This window comes from Cetorhinus maximus, chromosome 18 (assembly GCF_964194155.1).
Source record: "Cetorhinus maximus chromosome 18, sCetMax3.hap1.1, whole genome shotgun sequence".
Taxonomy (NCBI): domain Eukaryota; kingdom Metazoa; phylum Chordata; class Chondrichthyes; order Lamniformes; family Cetorhinidae; genus Cetorhinus; species Cetorhinus maximus.
In genome coordinates, this window is record NC_135896.1 from 28,679,254 (window position 1) to 28,697,391 (window position 18,138).

At 45.2% G+C, this 18,138-nt stretch overlaps 1 protein-coding gene across 5 annotated transcripts in view; it reads left to right on the plus strand.

Annotated features, from left to right (window-relative positions):
* rtn1a (reticulon 1a) overlaps positions 1-17,537 on the plus strand; it is a 185,906-nt gene extending 168,369 nt beyond the window's left edge. For all 5 annotated transcript variants that reach the window (XM_078562280.1, XM_078562282.1, XM_078562281.1 and 2 more), the window contains 4 exons: positions 410-479; positions 8,042-8,088; positions 8,200-8,258; positions 16,889-17,537. In XM_078562280.1, coding sequence (XP_078418406.1) covers positions 410-479; positions 8,042-8,088; positions 8,200-8,258; positions 16,889-16,931 — 219 coding nt within the window. In that variant the 3' untranslated portion in view covers positions 16,932-17,537. The remainder of the gene's footprint in view (positions 1-409; positions 480-8,041; positions 8,089-8,199; positions 8,259-16,888) is intronic.
* The last annotated feature ends 601 nt before the right edge of the window (positions 17,538-18,138 follow it).

Genomic DNA, 18,138 nt, shown 5'->3' on the forward strand with positions numbered 1-18,138 from the left:
ATTGAAATGGAATTGTGCAAAAGTAACAATACTGCATCTTTCATTTTTTCAAACATATAATAAAATATTGGCAAACCTGTTCCTGAAGATGGTGCCCCTTGAGATATAAATATGTATATGTAGACCTACAAAAAAAGAAAAATAATTTAGTAATAATGTAATTTTCAATGCCTGTCAACGAATGGAATTTGTTTACTGTGAAATACAAATACATTTTTTCCTCATTATTACAGTTTTTTGATATGTTTGGATGCAATTTAGATTGTTTTTTCTGTTTTAAATACAGCAAAGGTAACTTAGCAGAGAGGATCACAATTTAATCATATCAGATCAGTGGGCTTCTATTTGTGAAGCAATCTACTGTTGCCTTTTCAATGTGTAGTTCATGTTTAACTGGTCTTTTTCTCAGTTTGCAGTGCTGATGTGGCTGCTGACCTATGTTGGAGCTATCTTCAATGGCTTGACTCTGATGATCATGGGTAATTATTTTATGACGTATAACACAAAAATTAATATAACACAAAAAAATTACTGCTGTGCATTTTCCAGGCTTGTGAGCAAAGTAGCAAATGCTTGAGACTGTCAACCTACACTTTGTTTATCTATGCAGCTCATGTAGGCCTAGATGTTTCAAACTGATATTTTTACATCAGTGTTAAAATAACTCAGAAAAGTTAGGTTGTTGTCACTGTATATTAGCACCTCTATATATTAGGGGTACATTTTCCAGGAACAAATGGTAATGGAGGTTAAAAAATTGGTTACAGATCAATCTACCCACTTGTAACCAAGAGCAAAGCAGAACAAAGAGGAGCTGAACCACCTTTGCAGGCAAGGAGAGCCATACAAAAAAGTCTCATTGATAAGGCCTTTAAACAAAGTGTTCCATCCATGCAAACGGCACTTTGCACAATGTCTTGGCCAAATGCCCTTTTTTGCCAACATTGACCTCTACACTAATTCCACTTTTGTTCCTTACCTCAGTGTGTACCTTATTCTATACTATGCCAAGAAAGCTGTCAGAACAATTGAAATCAAGGTTCATTAAATACTCTGAGTATGTGCCTCATGGTTCTTTCTCCTGCTGATATCACCTTTGCAGGCAGCAGGAGGCACTGATTCTCCTAGGTAACCATGGATGCTTTGTGTGCTCTGGAAGTTAACCTGGTGCATCCCCAGGGCAGATAGATATAAGTGAAGTAGCTGGTAGCTAACCTGGGTGTCAGTGGGGCCAGTCTGGGACTAGGTGGACCTCTTTTTTTTTTTAAGTGGGATCATGAAGTTGTTCCATATCCACTGCTGAAGTGATTTCCTGGACTTTTTTGCATCCAACATCATTTGAACAGGTGACTGAATGGGATGGATGTAGTATCCTATTGAAAGAGTGTAGCTTCACCTCTGCCATCTCCAGCATTACCCCTTCATTCAGTCACTATCTTGCTATGCCCACACAGTTGGGGAACAGACCATTGGGCAGGAGTGGGGGTATCCACTTTGGCAGGAAAAATATACATTTTTTAAATGGTGAGAGACTGGGAGATATGTGCAGTCAGAGGGACCTGGTTGTCCTTGTACCAGGGATCACAGAAGAAAACGTGCAGGCACAGCAAGCAACTGGGAAAGGAAATGGATGTTAGCCTTCATTACAAAGGGATTAGAGCATAAGGGTGGAATTTAACGATGACTTTAGGAGCGTGAAAGATGGCGGGTGGGGTGAGTTAATTGTATGGGAGCCAAAATTTCAAAATTACAACGGTGGGTTCAGACTGAAAAATTAAGTTGGTGGCATAGCAGTGGTGGGTCGGGCCTCACGCCATCCCGCAGTGGGTCCCTACTTGTCATGCATTTGCCTCCCATGAATACTGATTATCTTAAGGCTTTGTGAAATTAGGTCCTGCCTTCAAGATTAAGTCAGCAGCACACAGCAAACTTGTGGCACCCGCTTCATGTTCATTTAATGGTGGCGTGTAGCAGTCAACTTTGTGCACCTTTGTCTGAGGTGAGTGGTTGGCTTTATTGAACTGTGTGACACAAGGAAAGGGAGGAGCTGAATGGCAGCTTGGACAGAGGGTCCAGATCGACAAGGGCGGGTCAGAAGTGAGGGGGCTTGGGGAGGTCGGGCAGGGGCATGAAGGACTGGAAGAGGGCTTCGGGAGAGGACAGTTGCATGGAAGTGTGCAGTCAGGTAGGCCTGGCATCTTGGATGTCTTGGTGGGGGTGGGGTGGAGTGGGAGAAGTCAGTGAAGGTAAACAAAATGAGGGTCATAAAGAGCAGGGTCAATACTGTCCAAAGTTAAGTCCTTTGGATCAACTCAGAGTGCTGGCTATGGCAGAGGGAATGTTCACAATCACAGAGTGGAATTTGATTCATTATGGGGGCACATCCAGTCTGAGGTAGGAATATTCAATGATCTCGTAGGGCAGGTCATGGGATCTAATGGAAACTCTAAGGGTGATGTGGGGAGGGTCTGGGATCAGTGGAGGAAGCTCGAAGGGAATGGGGATACGCTCGAAGGGGAGCATATCCACTTCCACGATGACAAGATCCAGGGTGTTGGGGGAAGTTTCAAGGGTTACAGAGAGAAGGTGCAGAGTGATGTTGGGAGGGTCAGAGTGAAGGGGACAAAGTCAAAAATGGTAGGGGGAGGGTAGATGTCCGAGAGGCAATGCCAGAAGCGCCTGAGATTGTCCCAGGAAGCAGTCAATTAAATTTGCCAGATTGTGCAGTAAGACCTGCAGCTACATGGATTTGTTGACAAACCCCTTGCCTGTAGCCCTCAAACTGCAATGCCACTGGCTGCTTTCAGGGCTCCATGGGTAACGTGTGGCATTTCGCAGGCTGCCACACAAAGCTGCATCAAAGAGGTGACCAATGCTCTCTTCCATCATGCCAATAAGATAATCAGTTTAACCACAGATGACAACAGCCAGGGGGCCAGTGCAATGGGCTTCATGGTCATCGTACATTTCCCTAGAGTGCAAGGGGTAATTGACTGCACTTATGTTGTCATTGGAGCTCCCTGGGAACAGCCAGCGACAGACGTGAACCACAAGGGATTCCGTTCTCTAAATGTCCAATTGGTTTGTGACCACAGGTGAAGAATCCTGTAAGTCTGTGCCCGTTTCCCAGGGAGCTCTCATGACTCATAAATCTGGCAGAGCTCACAGCTTCCTGAGTTTTTTGAGGCCCCTGCCTAGATTGATGGCCAGATCCTTAGTGACAAGGGCTATCCGCTCTGCCCTGTTTGATGACACCAGTGAAGCATCCCTATAAGTACAGTAGAAGAGCAGTACAAGGCAAACCTATACCTCCACCAGATCTATCATCGAACAGACCATTGGCATGTTGAAAATGCACCTCTGCTGCCTTGACAGGTCTGGGGCGTCTCTACACCACACATCACAGAGAGTTTCATTGATAGTACAGTGCATAACATACTGCAACTATGTAACCATGCAATGCAGTGAACTCTTGTATCAAGAGGACACGGAGGAGCGATTCTTCTCTCAGAATGGGATGAGCGTGAGGAAGAAAGTGCATAAGCCTCTTCTGGGTGACAGTGCCTTGGAGAGATGTGCTAGGGATACCAGGGACAATCTCATCCACGCGATTCGCCCAAGGTTGTGGGACCCACATGACCATTGTCCCATTGCTGAGACAAACTTGCTTGCTCAGGCTGTCTACCAACCCTTGCCAGCCTCCCCCAGGAGCTACCTCTGAATTTGTGTCCTCTGCCACCTGGAATAGTGACAGGAGTGGACCTCTGTCACACACACTACTGAAGACTGTTACATCAAGTAGACTATCATGACCGATACCACTGATCCTGCTTCATCGTTACAAGTCCTTGACTGCACATAAAGTAGCCCAGTTGTCCCTGTAGAACATAATCTCTGACAATCTCCTTGACACGGCATATAAAGGAGTGTCTGCAGAGCCTGCATATTCCTCCATGTCCCACAGACTGGTGAACATCTCAATGGACACACACATGAAGCCACCTGCTCATATGCCTGAGACATGGCAGAACACGTGATGTGCCTGGACTCTCTATTGTCTGCATATAGCTGTGCATAGTCTCAGGCATCACCGCCAAATGTTCCCCAGGCTTGATGTGGCCCATGACCAGAGACCTCACTTCAGTGTGGGACTCTGGTGGCTGTTCCCCAACAGCCCCCTCAGTGTCTGGGGCCTCAGCTGTTATAGCCTCCCTCAGCTGCTGGGACATGTCTGTGCTGTGCTCACAAGAATGATCCTGATTCTAAATGAGACCACTCCGAGACGTGTGCGGGAGGCAGATGACAGTGCATCCTCTTGTTCACTGGTGTCATAGCCCCAGAGGTGAAGTCTTCGGTCTCCTGGAGTGGCTGAGGTCTAGGGTCTGGATTGCGGGGACCTGCAAAGGAGAACAAACACATTAAGGACGCACAGAGTTTATGAGCAGAGCACAATTCCTCGCTGTCCTGAGCACCCATCTGACAGCATCAGGTTGGATGCATTCTCACTTTGATGCCTTGTCACTCCAGCCACATCATCAGCTATGGCTCAGCCACCCTGTTCTCCTACAATCTAGAGGGTTCCCTCCTTAGTAGGGTTGAGGACCTTGTGATCAGGCAGCCCTCCACTGGTCTTCACACTTCCCTTCAGGTTATGGGTCTGCTTGAGGAGAAAGTGGAGATTTAGTCACGTGACAAATACCAATTGACCCCTTTGTCTGCACACATCCCCATCACACATGCTGGCCCGTTGATTTGTTAAGTTTTTATCCAATCGCTCACTCAAGCCAAACTATCGCACACTTTGGCCTCACGTGCCATTCCGTCTTGGCTGATCACACATTCACCCACCTAGTCTAGCTGCACACTCTCACAAATACATGGCCTGATGTTCACATGAGAGACAATCCCATGCCGCCATGATACTTACCCAGACGGATTGAATGAGATCATTGACCCTCTTCTTGCACTACACCCATGATCTTGGGCGGACCCCATGGTTGCTAACCTCCTCTGTGCTTTCTGTCCAGGCCGCCTTGGTCAGCTGTTACTGTTGCTCGGGAAGAGTGCCGCGTTTCCCTGATGGCCTGAAGGAGAATCTGAAGAAGGCATTGCTGAACCATGGTGATGGTCTATGTCTTCGCTCTGACTTCTCCAAAGTGACATGGATGGAGCTTGGAAGTGATAGGGGGTTGGTCCCAGGACAATAAAGATTAATGAGGGAGGGGTGTCTTGTGGGGGAGAAGTTTGAGGGGGAAGAAGGTGTGCATGGAACAAATGGCTCAGACTTCTGAAAAAAAGAGGTGGATAAGAAAGTTAGGGCCTTGATGCAGAGCCTCGCTGCTTGTCCAGGCGGTATAGCCCACTCTGACCCACTGAACTGTCAGCGGACAGCGGAATCCTCCAATGAAGACCTGCCCCGTCACATAATTGCATATGTTTCACTTGCCAGCTGCCGATCCTTTAAATTTTCATATGAATTGCGTGGGTGCTGGCTGCCAACGAAAGCGGAAGTGACATCCAATTACGCTGATGGATTAAAGATTGGATTCCGCTCTAAGAGTAAAGAAGTCTTACTGTAATTATATAGGGTCATGATGAGACCCCCACACCTGGAATACTGTATACAGTTTTTGTCTCCTTACCTAATGAAGGATATATTTGCCTTAGTGCAACAAAGATTTACTAGATTGATCCCTGAGATGAGGGGATTGTCTTATGAGGGGAGATTAAGTAGGCTAGGCCTATATTCTCTGGAATTTAGAAGAATGTAAGATGATCTCATTGAAACATAAAATTCCTAAGTGGTTTGACTGGGTAGTTCTGGGAGGATGTTTCCCTGGCTGGGGAGTCTAGAACTGAGGGTCACAGGGTTAGAATAAGGGGTTGGCCATTTAGAACTGAGATGAGGTGATATTTCTGCAGTACTCTTGCCTCTAAATCAGAGGATTGTGGGTTTGAGTCCCAATCCAGGACAATCTAAGCTGACACTCCATTGCAGTACTAAGGGAGTGCTGCATTGTCAGACAAGTAATCTTTCAAGTGAGGTGTTAAACCAAGGCTCGTTTACTCTCTAAGGTGGATGTTAAAAGATCCCTTGGTGCCATTTCAAAGAGAAGGGGAATTATTCCTGTGTCCAGGCCGTATTTATCCCACCACCAACATCATAAAAACATGTTATCTGGTTGTTATCACATTTCTGTGTATGGGAGTTTGCTGTGTGCAAATTGGCTGCCACATTTCCTACATTAAAACAGTGAATACACTTCAAAAAAAATACCGAATTGTCTGTAAAGCAGTCTGGTGTCCAGTCGTCATGTAAGTGTTTTTAAATGCAAGCCTTTCATTTTTTTTCTTTTCACTCAAAGTGTTGTGAATCTTTGGAATTCCCTACCTTAGAGGGCTGTGGATGCTTAGTCATTGAGTACATTCAGGATAGAGATTGATAGATTTTTGGATACAAGGGAAGTCAGGGGATATCAGGATAATGCTGGAAGGTGGAGTTGAGGTTGGAGACCAGCCATGATCTCATTGAATATTGGAGCAGGCTTGAGCGACCATTTGATGATCTCCTCCTATTTCTTATCATCTCGTGGGGTGGAATTTTATTGTATTTGAAATTTTATGCCTTCAGGAACAGCTGTGGGTCCCGTCCCCACTGGTCACATGGCGTTGTGATCTTTTGGGAGGCGTCCAATTAAGGACAGCGGGCACGTTCCCAAAGCGGATAGCCCAATCTGAGGGTCCGAGGCTCTAGATGTCTGGCAGCCCCATTGGGCAAGGCAGGTCTGGGAACGTGGGGGAGCAGGGGGGGCCTCAAAATGGAAGCATCTCTGTAGCATTCTAAAAATGTTAAATTCAAACAGGGCCAGAGCTGTAAGGCCATCAGCGTAGAGGGGGGTTCTCCTCCACAAGAGGACTTGTGGCCATGGTTATTTCCCTCTTATCCCACTGGCTCCATGCTGGGATGATTAAAAGGAGTGCCAATGGCACCACCAGCCTGCTGCTGGAAGGCAACCTCCAGGTACCTGTGGGGTTACAGTGTTATCAGGTAGCCAGTTGGCCATGAGGAAGGTACCGGTGGCAACATAAACATGGCCCTTGATGGGCCTAACTGGCTACCCGCCTCTGCTGAGCGATTAGCTGCTGCCACTATGCACCTGCCTCTGGCAAGATTGCTCAGAGGAGAGAACACATTGGGTAGCGGGCCCAAGAACCCTAATTCTCAATTTTTCTCTGGTCCCGCCTCCTCCTCCTCTTCCAGGTGGACGAGAGCATTCAGTCCATTATTCTCAATCTGATCCCACTCCCCACCCCCCCCGACCGCCCCACCTCAGACATTCCATGGGCTACACTTCAGTAGTCAAAAACAACTTTGCAGTACCTTGATGGACATTTTTCACATGTGATCCTGGAGTGTCTGTCCCAGCAAGCAAGGACATCACACTAAACTAGATGTCATCCTTACTTGATACCCACACATGACCTTTGAGCCTTCCCCGCACCACCTACTGAGATCAATTGAGATATTCTCCCTACCGTCCCAACTAAGATTGACAAATTTAACACAGAATATGGATAAAAACAGCATCCTCCTCTGCTTTAGTAGCTACATTATGTGATGCACTTATCCATTTTGTCATTGGGAAGCCCTTCAGCTCCAAACTTTTATAACCAGCTGTATTTACCTAGTGTTTTTTGAAAAAAATTAACTGAGACATAATCAATTGCTGCTGAAGAGAATTGTTTTTAGTTTTGGGTGGGGGAGGGGGAAATAATATAATCAACTTGAGATTTGCCTCTTGTTATTCAGTTCTGTGATTACAGTTTATGTGTCCTCCTTATGCTGACTTCTTCTTGTTTTTTCAGTATTTTGAAGACAAGAATCACATCGAATCTTCTCTCTCAATCTCTCAATCTTTTTCCTTAACTCCAAATTTTAGCTAAATATTTGGTGCTGTATATTCTGTACAGGAAGAATTGTGTAAGATTGGTGTAAGTCGTTGTCAGTGCAACAAATAATATGTTTGATTTTCCTTTCCAGCTGTCGTTTCTATGTTTACCTTGCCTGTTGTATATGAGAAATACCAGGTAAAAGTTTTATTTATTTTACATAAAACCAATAGAAATGCAAACATTAGTGTTGTTTAATAGTAAGTATATTTATTTTAATAATCCGTGTTTTATGGTTACCCTTTGCAGGCACAAATTGACCAGTATTTGGGACTGGTGAGGACCCATGTTAATTCTGTGGTGGCAAAGTAAGTTTGACATTGGAGCCATATGTACAAAGTATGTAGAGTAGATAATCCATCCATTGACGCTATGGAAGCACGATATCCAAATTAGCCTATTTACTTAGGTTTGCGTTTATCAGAAAGGCAAATGGAGAGTAAACTACAACTGCAGTTCAGCTGGTCCCCATGCTAGCTGATGATTGTAATCAGCTCCCTCTCTACAGGTACTGCTCCTTCCCTTTTAAAAACTGCTGCCATCATACCCAAACTCTCAAAACCCAACCTTGACTCCTCTGACCCTGCAATACCTTCACTTCTCCAACCTCCCTTTCCTCGAAGGTCTTTGAATGTGTTGTCACCTCCCAAATTTGTGTACATTGTTCACACAACTTCAGGCTTCTGTCCCTGCCACAGCACTGAAAGGGCCTTTATCAAACTCGTAAGTGACATTTTCTGTGACTGTGAACACGGTACACTCTCCCAACCTGCCCCCAACACCCTTCTCGTCCTTCTCAACTTCTTCGCAGCTTTTGATAGTCACAACATCGTTCTGCTCCAACATGTACTTTTCAAATGTTTTCTTCTGCTGTAAGCACGTTGTCTGGCATATGGACAAAGCAAGGATTGTCATAATGTGCCTGCCCTTATAGTTGGTGGTTCCATCTGCCACTGTTGCAGTATTGTCAGGAAACTGGGAGCTTCCCCAAAAACCACAACACCCTCTCCGAGTAATATGATTAGGTATACGGCATTGGGAGAAACTACATATCCCTGAAATCATAACTATGCATTTCCCTTAAATTCATATTAGTCAAATAACTTTCAGTGATCTCATTCTATGGGGAGATGTTCAATGAAACAAATACTCTCACTTAGCTCCATCCGTGTGGATGCTGGTCTCTTAGAAAACAGAGCTTTTTAGCAGTGACTTGTCACCCGATTGTTGGCACTGCATTCTTCACCGTGCACTCTCAATTTTCTTTTGTGCAGCATGTCTGAGTTGCTTTCAGCAAGTCTTCTCAGCCGCTCTGGCAAAGTGACACAGTTGAATGAAAAAAAAAAGTTTGTTTCATTCGTTCCCCCACAGGAGTCAGTGCAGTTAGAGGAGTCAGATGTTAAATGAGCTATAGGAGGGGTAGATTTTCCAATTCCTCACCTGTGATGAGGTAGGCCTTTTGTGAATTCAGCCTTGCAGCAGGCTGGTTACCTTGCCACAGGCGAGGCATCAGGAAATCTACTCTTATAGTTAGTAATGTACTGATTTCAAAGGATATAGACTCCCTTTCTTTTCTCCCTAACAAGAATCAGAAATCTGCTACTACAGCATATGAAATCAAATAAATAAATTTTAATATATCATCTTTTATGCTCAATCACGTTAAATTGTGGATCTGGCAGTCCTGTTGGCCAAGATGAGCCTCTTTGTAAAAATGTAAGGTTCAAGCCTGAACAGACTTGAAACAAGAAAGCTGGAATGGCAACCAAGTGAGAACTTCATTCTCAACTCAAAGTAGGGTGCACAAAGACATAATGGGAAGAAGAAATGTGCACCCACAACAAGGACAATAGGATGCAGAAGCCCTGGTAGTTACAGGGAAAATAGGAAGTATGTTTCAGTAGCCTAAATGGGGACAACAACAACAGCAACAGATTTTTAAAAACAGTCTACTTCAAGAGAAAAGTCATGGTACACAGGTTAAATGCTGAGAATTGCAAGGTTTACCAGAACCATACTGTGACAAGATACTTGCCTTACTCATTTGCACTATCCATATTTTTGGTCAGTTCCTAAGGATGTCCCCTGCAGTTCCATTGAAGGAATAGCGATATAGTTCCAAGTCAAGATGGTGTGTGGCTTGGAGGGGGAACTTGCAGTTTGCTGTCTAAGGAGCTTTGGTGAGTTGCTGCAGTGCATCTTGTAAAAAGTACACACTGCTGCCACTGTGTGTTGGTGGTGAATGGAGTGCCATTCAAGTGGGTTGCTTTGTCCTAGATGGTGTCGAGCTTCTTGAGTGTTGTTGGAGCTGCACTCATCCAGGCAAGTGGAGAGTATTCCATCACACTCCTGACTTGTGCCTTGTAGATGGTGGACAGGCTTTGGGGAGTCAGGAGGTGGGTTACTCACTCAAAATTCCCAGCCTCTGAACTACTCTTTTATAGCCACAGTATTGGTATGGCTAGTCCAGTTAAGTTTCTGGTCACTAGGTAACCCCCAAGATGTTTTTGGTGGGGGATTAAGCGATGGTAATGCCATTGAATGTCAAGGGAAGATGGTTAGATTCTCTCTTGATGTAGATGATCATAGCCTGGCACTTGTGTGGACTGCTTCAGTATCTGAAGAGTCGCAAATGGTGCTGAACATTGTACAATCATCAGCAATCATCCCCACTTCTGACCTTATGAGGGAAGGAAGGTCATTGATGAAGCAGTTGAAGATGGTTGGGCCGAGGACACTACCCTGAGGAATTCCTGTGGTGATGTCCTGGAACTGAGATGACTGATCTCCAACAACCACAACCATCTTCCCTTGTGCTAGGTATGATTCCAACCATTGGCGAGTTTTCCCCCTGATTCCCATTGACTCCAGTTTTGCTAGGGCTCCTTGATGCCACACTCAGTCAAATGCGGCCTTGATGTCAAGGGCAGTCACTCTCACCTCACCTCGGGAGCTCAGCTCTTTTGTCCATGTTTGAACCAAGACTGTAACGAGGTCAGGAGCTGAGTGGCCCTAGCGGAACCCAAACTAGGCATCAGTGAGCAGAATATTGCTAAGAAAGTGCCGCTTGATAGCACTGTTGATGACTTCTTCCATTACTTTACTGTTGATTGAGAGTAGACTGATGGGGCGGTAATTGGCTGGGTTGGATTTGTCCTGCTTTTTGTGTACAGTGCATACCTGGGCAATTTTCCACACAGCTGGATAGATGCCAGTGTTGTAGCTGTACTGGAACAGCTTGGCTAGGGGCGCGGCAAGTCCTGGACACAAGTCTTCAGTACTGCTGCTGGAATATTGTCAGGGCCCATAGCCTTTGCAGTATCCAGTGCCTTCAGCCATTTCTTGATATCTCGTGAAGTGAATCGAATTGGCTGAAGATTAGCATCTGTGATGCTGGGGACCTCCGAAGGAGGCCAAGATGGATCATCCACTCTGCACTTCTGGCTGCAGATTGTAGCAAATGCTTCAGCTGAAGAAGGGTCATACGGACTCGAAACATCAACTCTGTTTTTCTCTCTCCACAGATGCTGTTGGACCTGCTGAGTTTTTCCAGCATTTTCTGTTTGCTTCAGCCTTACCTTTTGCACTGATGTCCTGGGCTCCTCCATCATTGAGGATGGGGATATTTGTGGAGCCTCCTCCTCCAGTGAGTGTTTTAATTGTCCACCACCATTCATAACTGGATGTGGCAGGACTTGCAGAGCTTAGATCTGGCCCGTTGGTTGTGGGATCGCTTAGCTCTGTCTATCATTTGCTGCTTATGCTGTTTGGCACGCAAGTAGTCTTGTGTTATAGCTTCACCAGGTTGACACCTAATTTTTAGGTATGTCTGGTGCTGCTCCTGGCATGCCCTCCTGCACTCTTCATTGAACCAGGGTTGATTCCCTGGCTTGATGGTAATGGTAGAGTGGGGGATATATTGGGCCACAAGGTTACAGATTGTATTCGAGTACAAATCTGCTGCTGCTGATGGCCCACAGCGCCTCATGGATGCCCAGTGTTGAGTTGATCTGTTCAAAATCTATCCCATTTAGCATGGTGGATTTGAACCCTGGTCCCCAGAACATTACCCTGGGTCTTTGGATTACTAGTCCAGCAACAGTACCATTACACCATCGCCTCCCCTGAAGAGGGGGCTGAGATGGATCATCGGCACTTCTGCTGAAGATGATTGCAAATATTTCAGCCTTGTTTACCTTTCCCTCTCGATGGAATATACTTTGATTGTGCCCAAACCAATTCTTTTTTGAAGGTAGCCCATTATTCAGCTACAGTTTTTCCCGCCAGACTTTCGTTCCAGTCTATCTGGCCCAGCTCCGTTCTTGCCCCATTGAAGTCGGATCTCGTCCAGTTAATTTTTCTTACTCTGGATTGTCTATCGTCCTTTTCTATCATCATCCTAAAACATACAATACAATGATCACTGTCTTCTAAATGTTCCCCCACTGACACTTGTGCCAGAATCTTCTGCTTGGCGTGCGGGGGTGGGACCCGCATGCTGACGCGTAAGATGACACGCGGTAACATCGGGCGTGCATCCCAACGTCACCGCGCATCATTCTCATTTTCCACTCAGTGGGCGCGCAGCTAACTCTGACGTGCACCCATTGAACTGTCAAAGGCCTGTTAAGGCCATTAATAACCCAATTAAAGTAGTTGTCAGGGCTGCCTGTCCAATCTTAAGGTTGGCTGGCAGGCGAAGAGCCCAGGTGGCCTTTTGATTTTTCATGGCACCTCATCCATGGGCGGGATGAGGTTTCATGAAGGATTTATAACCTAAATAAAAATTTTTATTGAAATTCATAAACATGTCCCAGCTCATGTGACACTGTCACATGAGGGGACATGTTTGAATCATTTTTAAAATTCTTTTATTGCATTTTTCATGATGAAATTAATCTCCCTGAGGCACGGAGCTGCCTCAGGGAGATCTTTGCGCACATGCGCGGAAGAGCGCAGGCCCTGACTCTCCCTCCTTCCCCCGCCCGCACAGGTAGCCCTAAGCGCTTCCAGGTGCGCGTCACAGTAAGCGGGCCTTAATTGGCTCGCCTGTGTAAAATGGCGTGCAGCCGATCGCGGGCAACAGTCAGCTGCGCGCCCGCTCCCGCCCAGCCCACTCAACGAGGAGAAAATTCTCCCCTTGATCTACTTGGCCCACCTCATTTCCAAGAACCAGGTCCAACAGTGCGTCTTTTCTTGTTGGATTGGACACATACTGTTGTAGAAAATTTTCCTGAACACAATCTAGGAACTTTTGCCCTTCTCCGCCCTTTACACTACCACTGCCCGAGTCTACATTCAGGCAGTTAAAGTCCCCCATTATAACTGCTTGCATCTCTCTGCAATTTCCCTGCAAATTTGGTCTTCTACGCCCTTCTCACTAGTTGGTGGTCTATAGACTACACTGAACAATGTAATTGCACCCTTTTTGTTCCTTAGCTGTAGCCAAATTGATTCTGTTCTTGGACCCTCTGGTACACCCTCTTTCTCCAGCATTGCAATGCTCTCCTTAACCAATACCACCACTCCTTCTTCTTTCCTTCCTTTCCTATCTTTTCTGAACACCTTGTTCCCAGGAATATTTACCACCAAGTTCTGCCCTTCCTTGAGCCAGGTCTCTGTTATCGCCACAACATCATATTTCTACATGACAATCTGCACCTGTAATTCCCCAATCTTATTTACTATACTCCGTGCATTCACATACATGCATAGTAACCCTGATTTAGATTTTGTTACTTTCATCCTCACCCTGACTTCACCTATTAATTTAGTATTCTCTATACTAGTGCTATCTGTCCCCCTCAGTACTTTGTGCACCCTAGTATTCATCTCTAATATTTTCTCTTAGTTCCCACACCCCTGCCGAGTTAGTTTAAAGCCCCCCCAACAGCACTAGCAAAACACCCTGCTTGCAATGTGTTTGACTTTTAATTGCCCTCTGGAATGGCCTAACAAGTCGCTTAGTTCAAGGGGAAATTAGGGATGGACAACAAATGCTGGCCTTGCCAGTGGCACTCTCATCCCATGAAAGAATAAATAAAAAAATATGAGGTGTATGGCTTGATATGACTTTGTTTTGGCAGCATTCGTGGACAAGCCAAGCCCCTTGTATGCAGAATTGAAGAGTTTGAAAGTGGCTCACAAATTTGGTGCAGAGTGGCCAACAACCCTACAGTCATCTGCAAACTGTAAATCATGTATGGCTGTAGTGGTCAGTTTGGTTTTGGTGCAGAGGCAACTGAGGTTAAAGAGTTTTCCATCTAGGTGGTAATTAATACTTATGCCAGAGGGTAGTTGATGTTTGATGAGGTGAATAGCCACTATCAGAAAAATTGTAAATAGTATGGGGGCTATCACACAGCCTTGCTTGACGCTGATCCAGATTTTGAAAGTGATGGTTTCAGATCTGAAACCGATCTGTCCATCACCATTCACAACTGGATGTGGAAAGACTGCAGAGCTTTGATCTGATGCACTGATTGTGGATCACTTAGCTCTATCTGTCTCATGCTGCTTCCGCTGTTTGACATGATTGTAGTCTTCTGTTGTAGCTTTACCAGGTCGATACCTCATTTTTAGGTATGCCACGTGTTGTTCTTGTACTCTCCTCCATTCTTCATTGAACGAGGGTTGACCCCCTGACCTATCAGTAATTGTAGAGTGAGGGATATGCAAGGCCATGAGGTTGCGGATTGAGATTGATTACAATTCTGCTGCCTCTGATTACATACAGCGTCTCATGGATCCCCAGTTCTGAACTGCTAGATCAGTTCTGAATCTATCTTCTTGGGAGGGCAAACAGGGCAACGGAATACATGATAAATGGTAGGATACTGTAAAGTGTAGAGAAACTGAGGGAATTTGAATTGTATGTCCATAGATCCCTGAAGATAGCAGAACAGGTATATAAGCATGTTAAGAAAGCATACGGCGTCTAGCTGAGGCATAGAATATAAGAGCAGATAAGTAATGCTGGAACAGTATAAAATACTGGTTAGGCCACAGCTGGAGAACTCTGTGCAGTTCTGTTCACCCTAAAGGACAGGCGCGATCACACTCGATAGGTTACTAAGGTCCTTATGAGGACATTATCCGGAATGGAGAATTTTAGCTATGAGAAAAGATTAGATAGGCTGGGGTTGTTTCCTTTAATAAAGAGGCTGGAGGGTAATTTAATTGAGGTGCATAAAATTATGAGGGGCCTAGGTAGATTGTATAGAAATGATTATTTCCATTAGCAGAGAGATCAATAACCAGGGGCACATAAATTTAAAGTAATGATCTTGGATTAGAGGGGAGTTGAGGAGAAGTTCTTTCACCCAGTGGTTGGAGGGGGTTTGGAACTCACTGCCTGAAAGGGTGGTAGAAACAGAATTCCTCATTGCATGTAAAATATACTTGGATATGCACTTGAAATGCTGTAACCCATAAGGCTACTGATCAAAAGCAGAAAGTGGGTTTAGACTGTTTTGCACTTTTTGACCATCAGACACAATGGACCAAATGGCGGCCTTCTGTTCCGTAAATTTGTGTGATTTTATGACAATCTCGTACTTCAGATAAAAATTGAAGGTTAAGAAAGCGTTGCTGACAACTTTTCAGTATTACAGCATTTTTTATATATATATATATATATTTTGATTCAATGGTGCTCCATAACAATGCAAATTTAAATAATTGCTATGTTTGCTAGTTTTGAACATGGTTCATTTTGTGTGTTTCTGTGCAACAAATACTGGCCCTGTGTGGTGGGGGGAGGGGGTTGGATGGAGGGGTTGGGGGCCGGGGTGTGCTGGGGGGTGCGGGGGGGTGCGGGGTGGATCTGCATTTTGCCACCCGAGGCCCAAGCATACTTAGTTGCCAGGCTTCCTGCTTGTCGCCAACCAGCTTTCGCTGTCTGAACAATTGCAGCCAAGCAGGAAGGGGCCCTTAAGTGGCTATTAATTATGAAGAGAGAGAAACGGGGCAGGATTTTCGGTTCGTCAAGCGGGTGGGCCCGGGAGCGGCTGGGGTACAGTCCGCCAACCGCGATTTCACGCTGGCTGGCCAATTAACGGCCGGACAGCGTGAAAGGAGCGCTGAGAAGCTCAATGCTGCCGGGGTGGGGGCGGGAGGCGGGGCGAGCGCAAAAGTCTGCGCATGCACGGGGGAGCGCGCACTGAAAGCTCCCTGAAGGCAGGGAGCTGAAAAATATTAAAATCAAAAATAAAGAATCTGAAAATGTGCAAAACATGTCCCCACATCGGACTCACTGCCACAAATATAAATGTTATAAAGGTTATGTCAGAAATTTTAATTTTTTAAAATAATTAACGTTGGAAACATCATCCCATCCGTGGATGAGGTTTCCTAAAAAATCCAAAGGCTGTCTGGCTGATTTGCCCGCCCGCCAACTGTAAGGTTGGACGGGCAGCAAAAAATAGGTTCAAATTAATTGATTAATGGCCTTAATAGGCTTCTTAATTCTTGGCAGGCGCACATCCGACTGTTGTACGCGACCGCCGACCGAAATATCGCGCGAATGCGTGATGACGTCAGGCCAGCGTCCCGATGTCATCGCACTATTTTACGCCCGATCAGGTCGGGTGTGTACCCACCCGCGGGATGTAAAATCCTGCCCATGGAGATGAGCCAGAGAGTTCTGAAGAAAGATTATCAACTGGAAATGCTGACTCCTGTTTCTCTCTCCAAAGCAACTCTTCTGCCTGACTTGCAGATTGTTTCCAGCTCATTCTGTTTATTATTTTAGTATAAACTGGGAATTGGGTTCTGAGTTAATTTTCACGCCCACTAAAACCAAGAGGTGGAATAGCCATCTAGGAAGCCATCTTGTGCCACTACACTCATTTTTCTGAAATCACACGATTTTAGCAATTTGATTGCTTTCAAGTTGTATAGCTCACTTACCTACATCTTTTTTGCGTCTTTTATTCAGGATTCAGGCCAAAATCCCGGGTGCAAAACGAAAGACTGAGTAAGAGCAGCGTGAAGAGAGACTGTTGGCACATGAAAGGGCATCTGAAGCAGAAGCTTTTCTGTATTCTTCAAATTAATCAGACTTGTCTTGGAGAGTTGTTATCCCATTTGTCAGCATCATGGTTTTAGAAACATGCAGCACTGAGACAGTCCTTCTCCCATGCTGTTCCCAAATGATTAGAATACCTGCAATCACTTGTGTCGATCACTAAGTATAGTAAGGAAAAGCAAGTAATAATAATTGTATTAGATGTGTTTTTGTGTTGCTTATAAACAATTGCATGATGTTAAGAGTCTTAATTCTATTTAACTTTCTAGTGTTTTCTGCTGCTATGGCAGTGCTTATAACTTTTAATGTTATTTGTGGCTAGGGCATTTCTGCTTTAGTGCACTTCTGCAATAGTCTAATTGCTCCAAAGTCACTGAGTCAGTTTGGCTTTATTGAGTAAAACAATAGAACAGTGGATCGATGTTTTGGTGTTTATCCAGCACAAAAGTTCTAAGGATTATGTACTGTAATTGTGGCATTTGGTTTTGTAAACTAAAAGAAATACAAAGCTCATGTTTTTCGAACTATTGTCATACTATTAAAGAAGTATGGAAACAGACTCCTGGCTTTTTTTCCTCCTAGCCAATTTGCTGCAATTTCTTTCTGATAAAAGCTAGTTGCTAAAAGGCAGGTTTTAATTCGTGGTGGAAATCGATGACAATCCTGGCCAGGAGTCTGAGTTGGATGCCCAGTAGATTTCAACCACAGGGTCTCATTTGAATGCGCTCGGTCAGCCACTCACCCATTTCCAGCAGAAAGCAGCAGCTGGCCAGATGTTTCGGACTAAGATCAGGCTGCATCTGAAGAAAGTTGCATCTAGGTAAGTGGAAGCCCTTCTGCATCTCCTGGTCCCATGAAGGAAAGGCTTTTGAAACTTACCTGTGAGGGCCTTTTTGGCTTCTCTACTGCCGTGCCTGGCAGTGCGACTGCTGCAGGCACCCAAAGCAAAAACGCTTTGAAATCGGGGCCCCACATGGTACCCCATTTATCCTTCATTGGTGTCCAGTGGGAGCCTTATCTTGTGCCAAAATCAGCGGTGTTAAAACCGCAGATCAGTGGAAAATGGGGCCACTCTAACTGCTGCCCTGCTCCTGTGCAGCTGATCGGGAGTGTTAAACTTTCCTTGTAGGAATTATGCTTTCTAACTAACTGCAGTAACG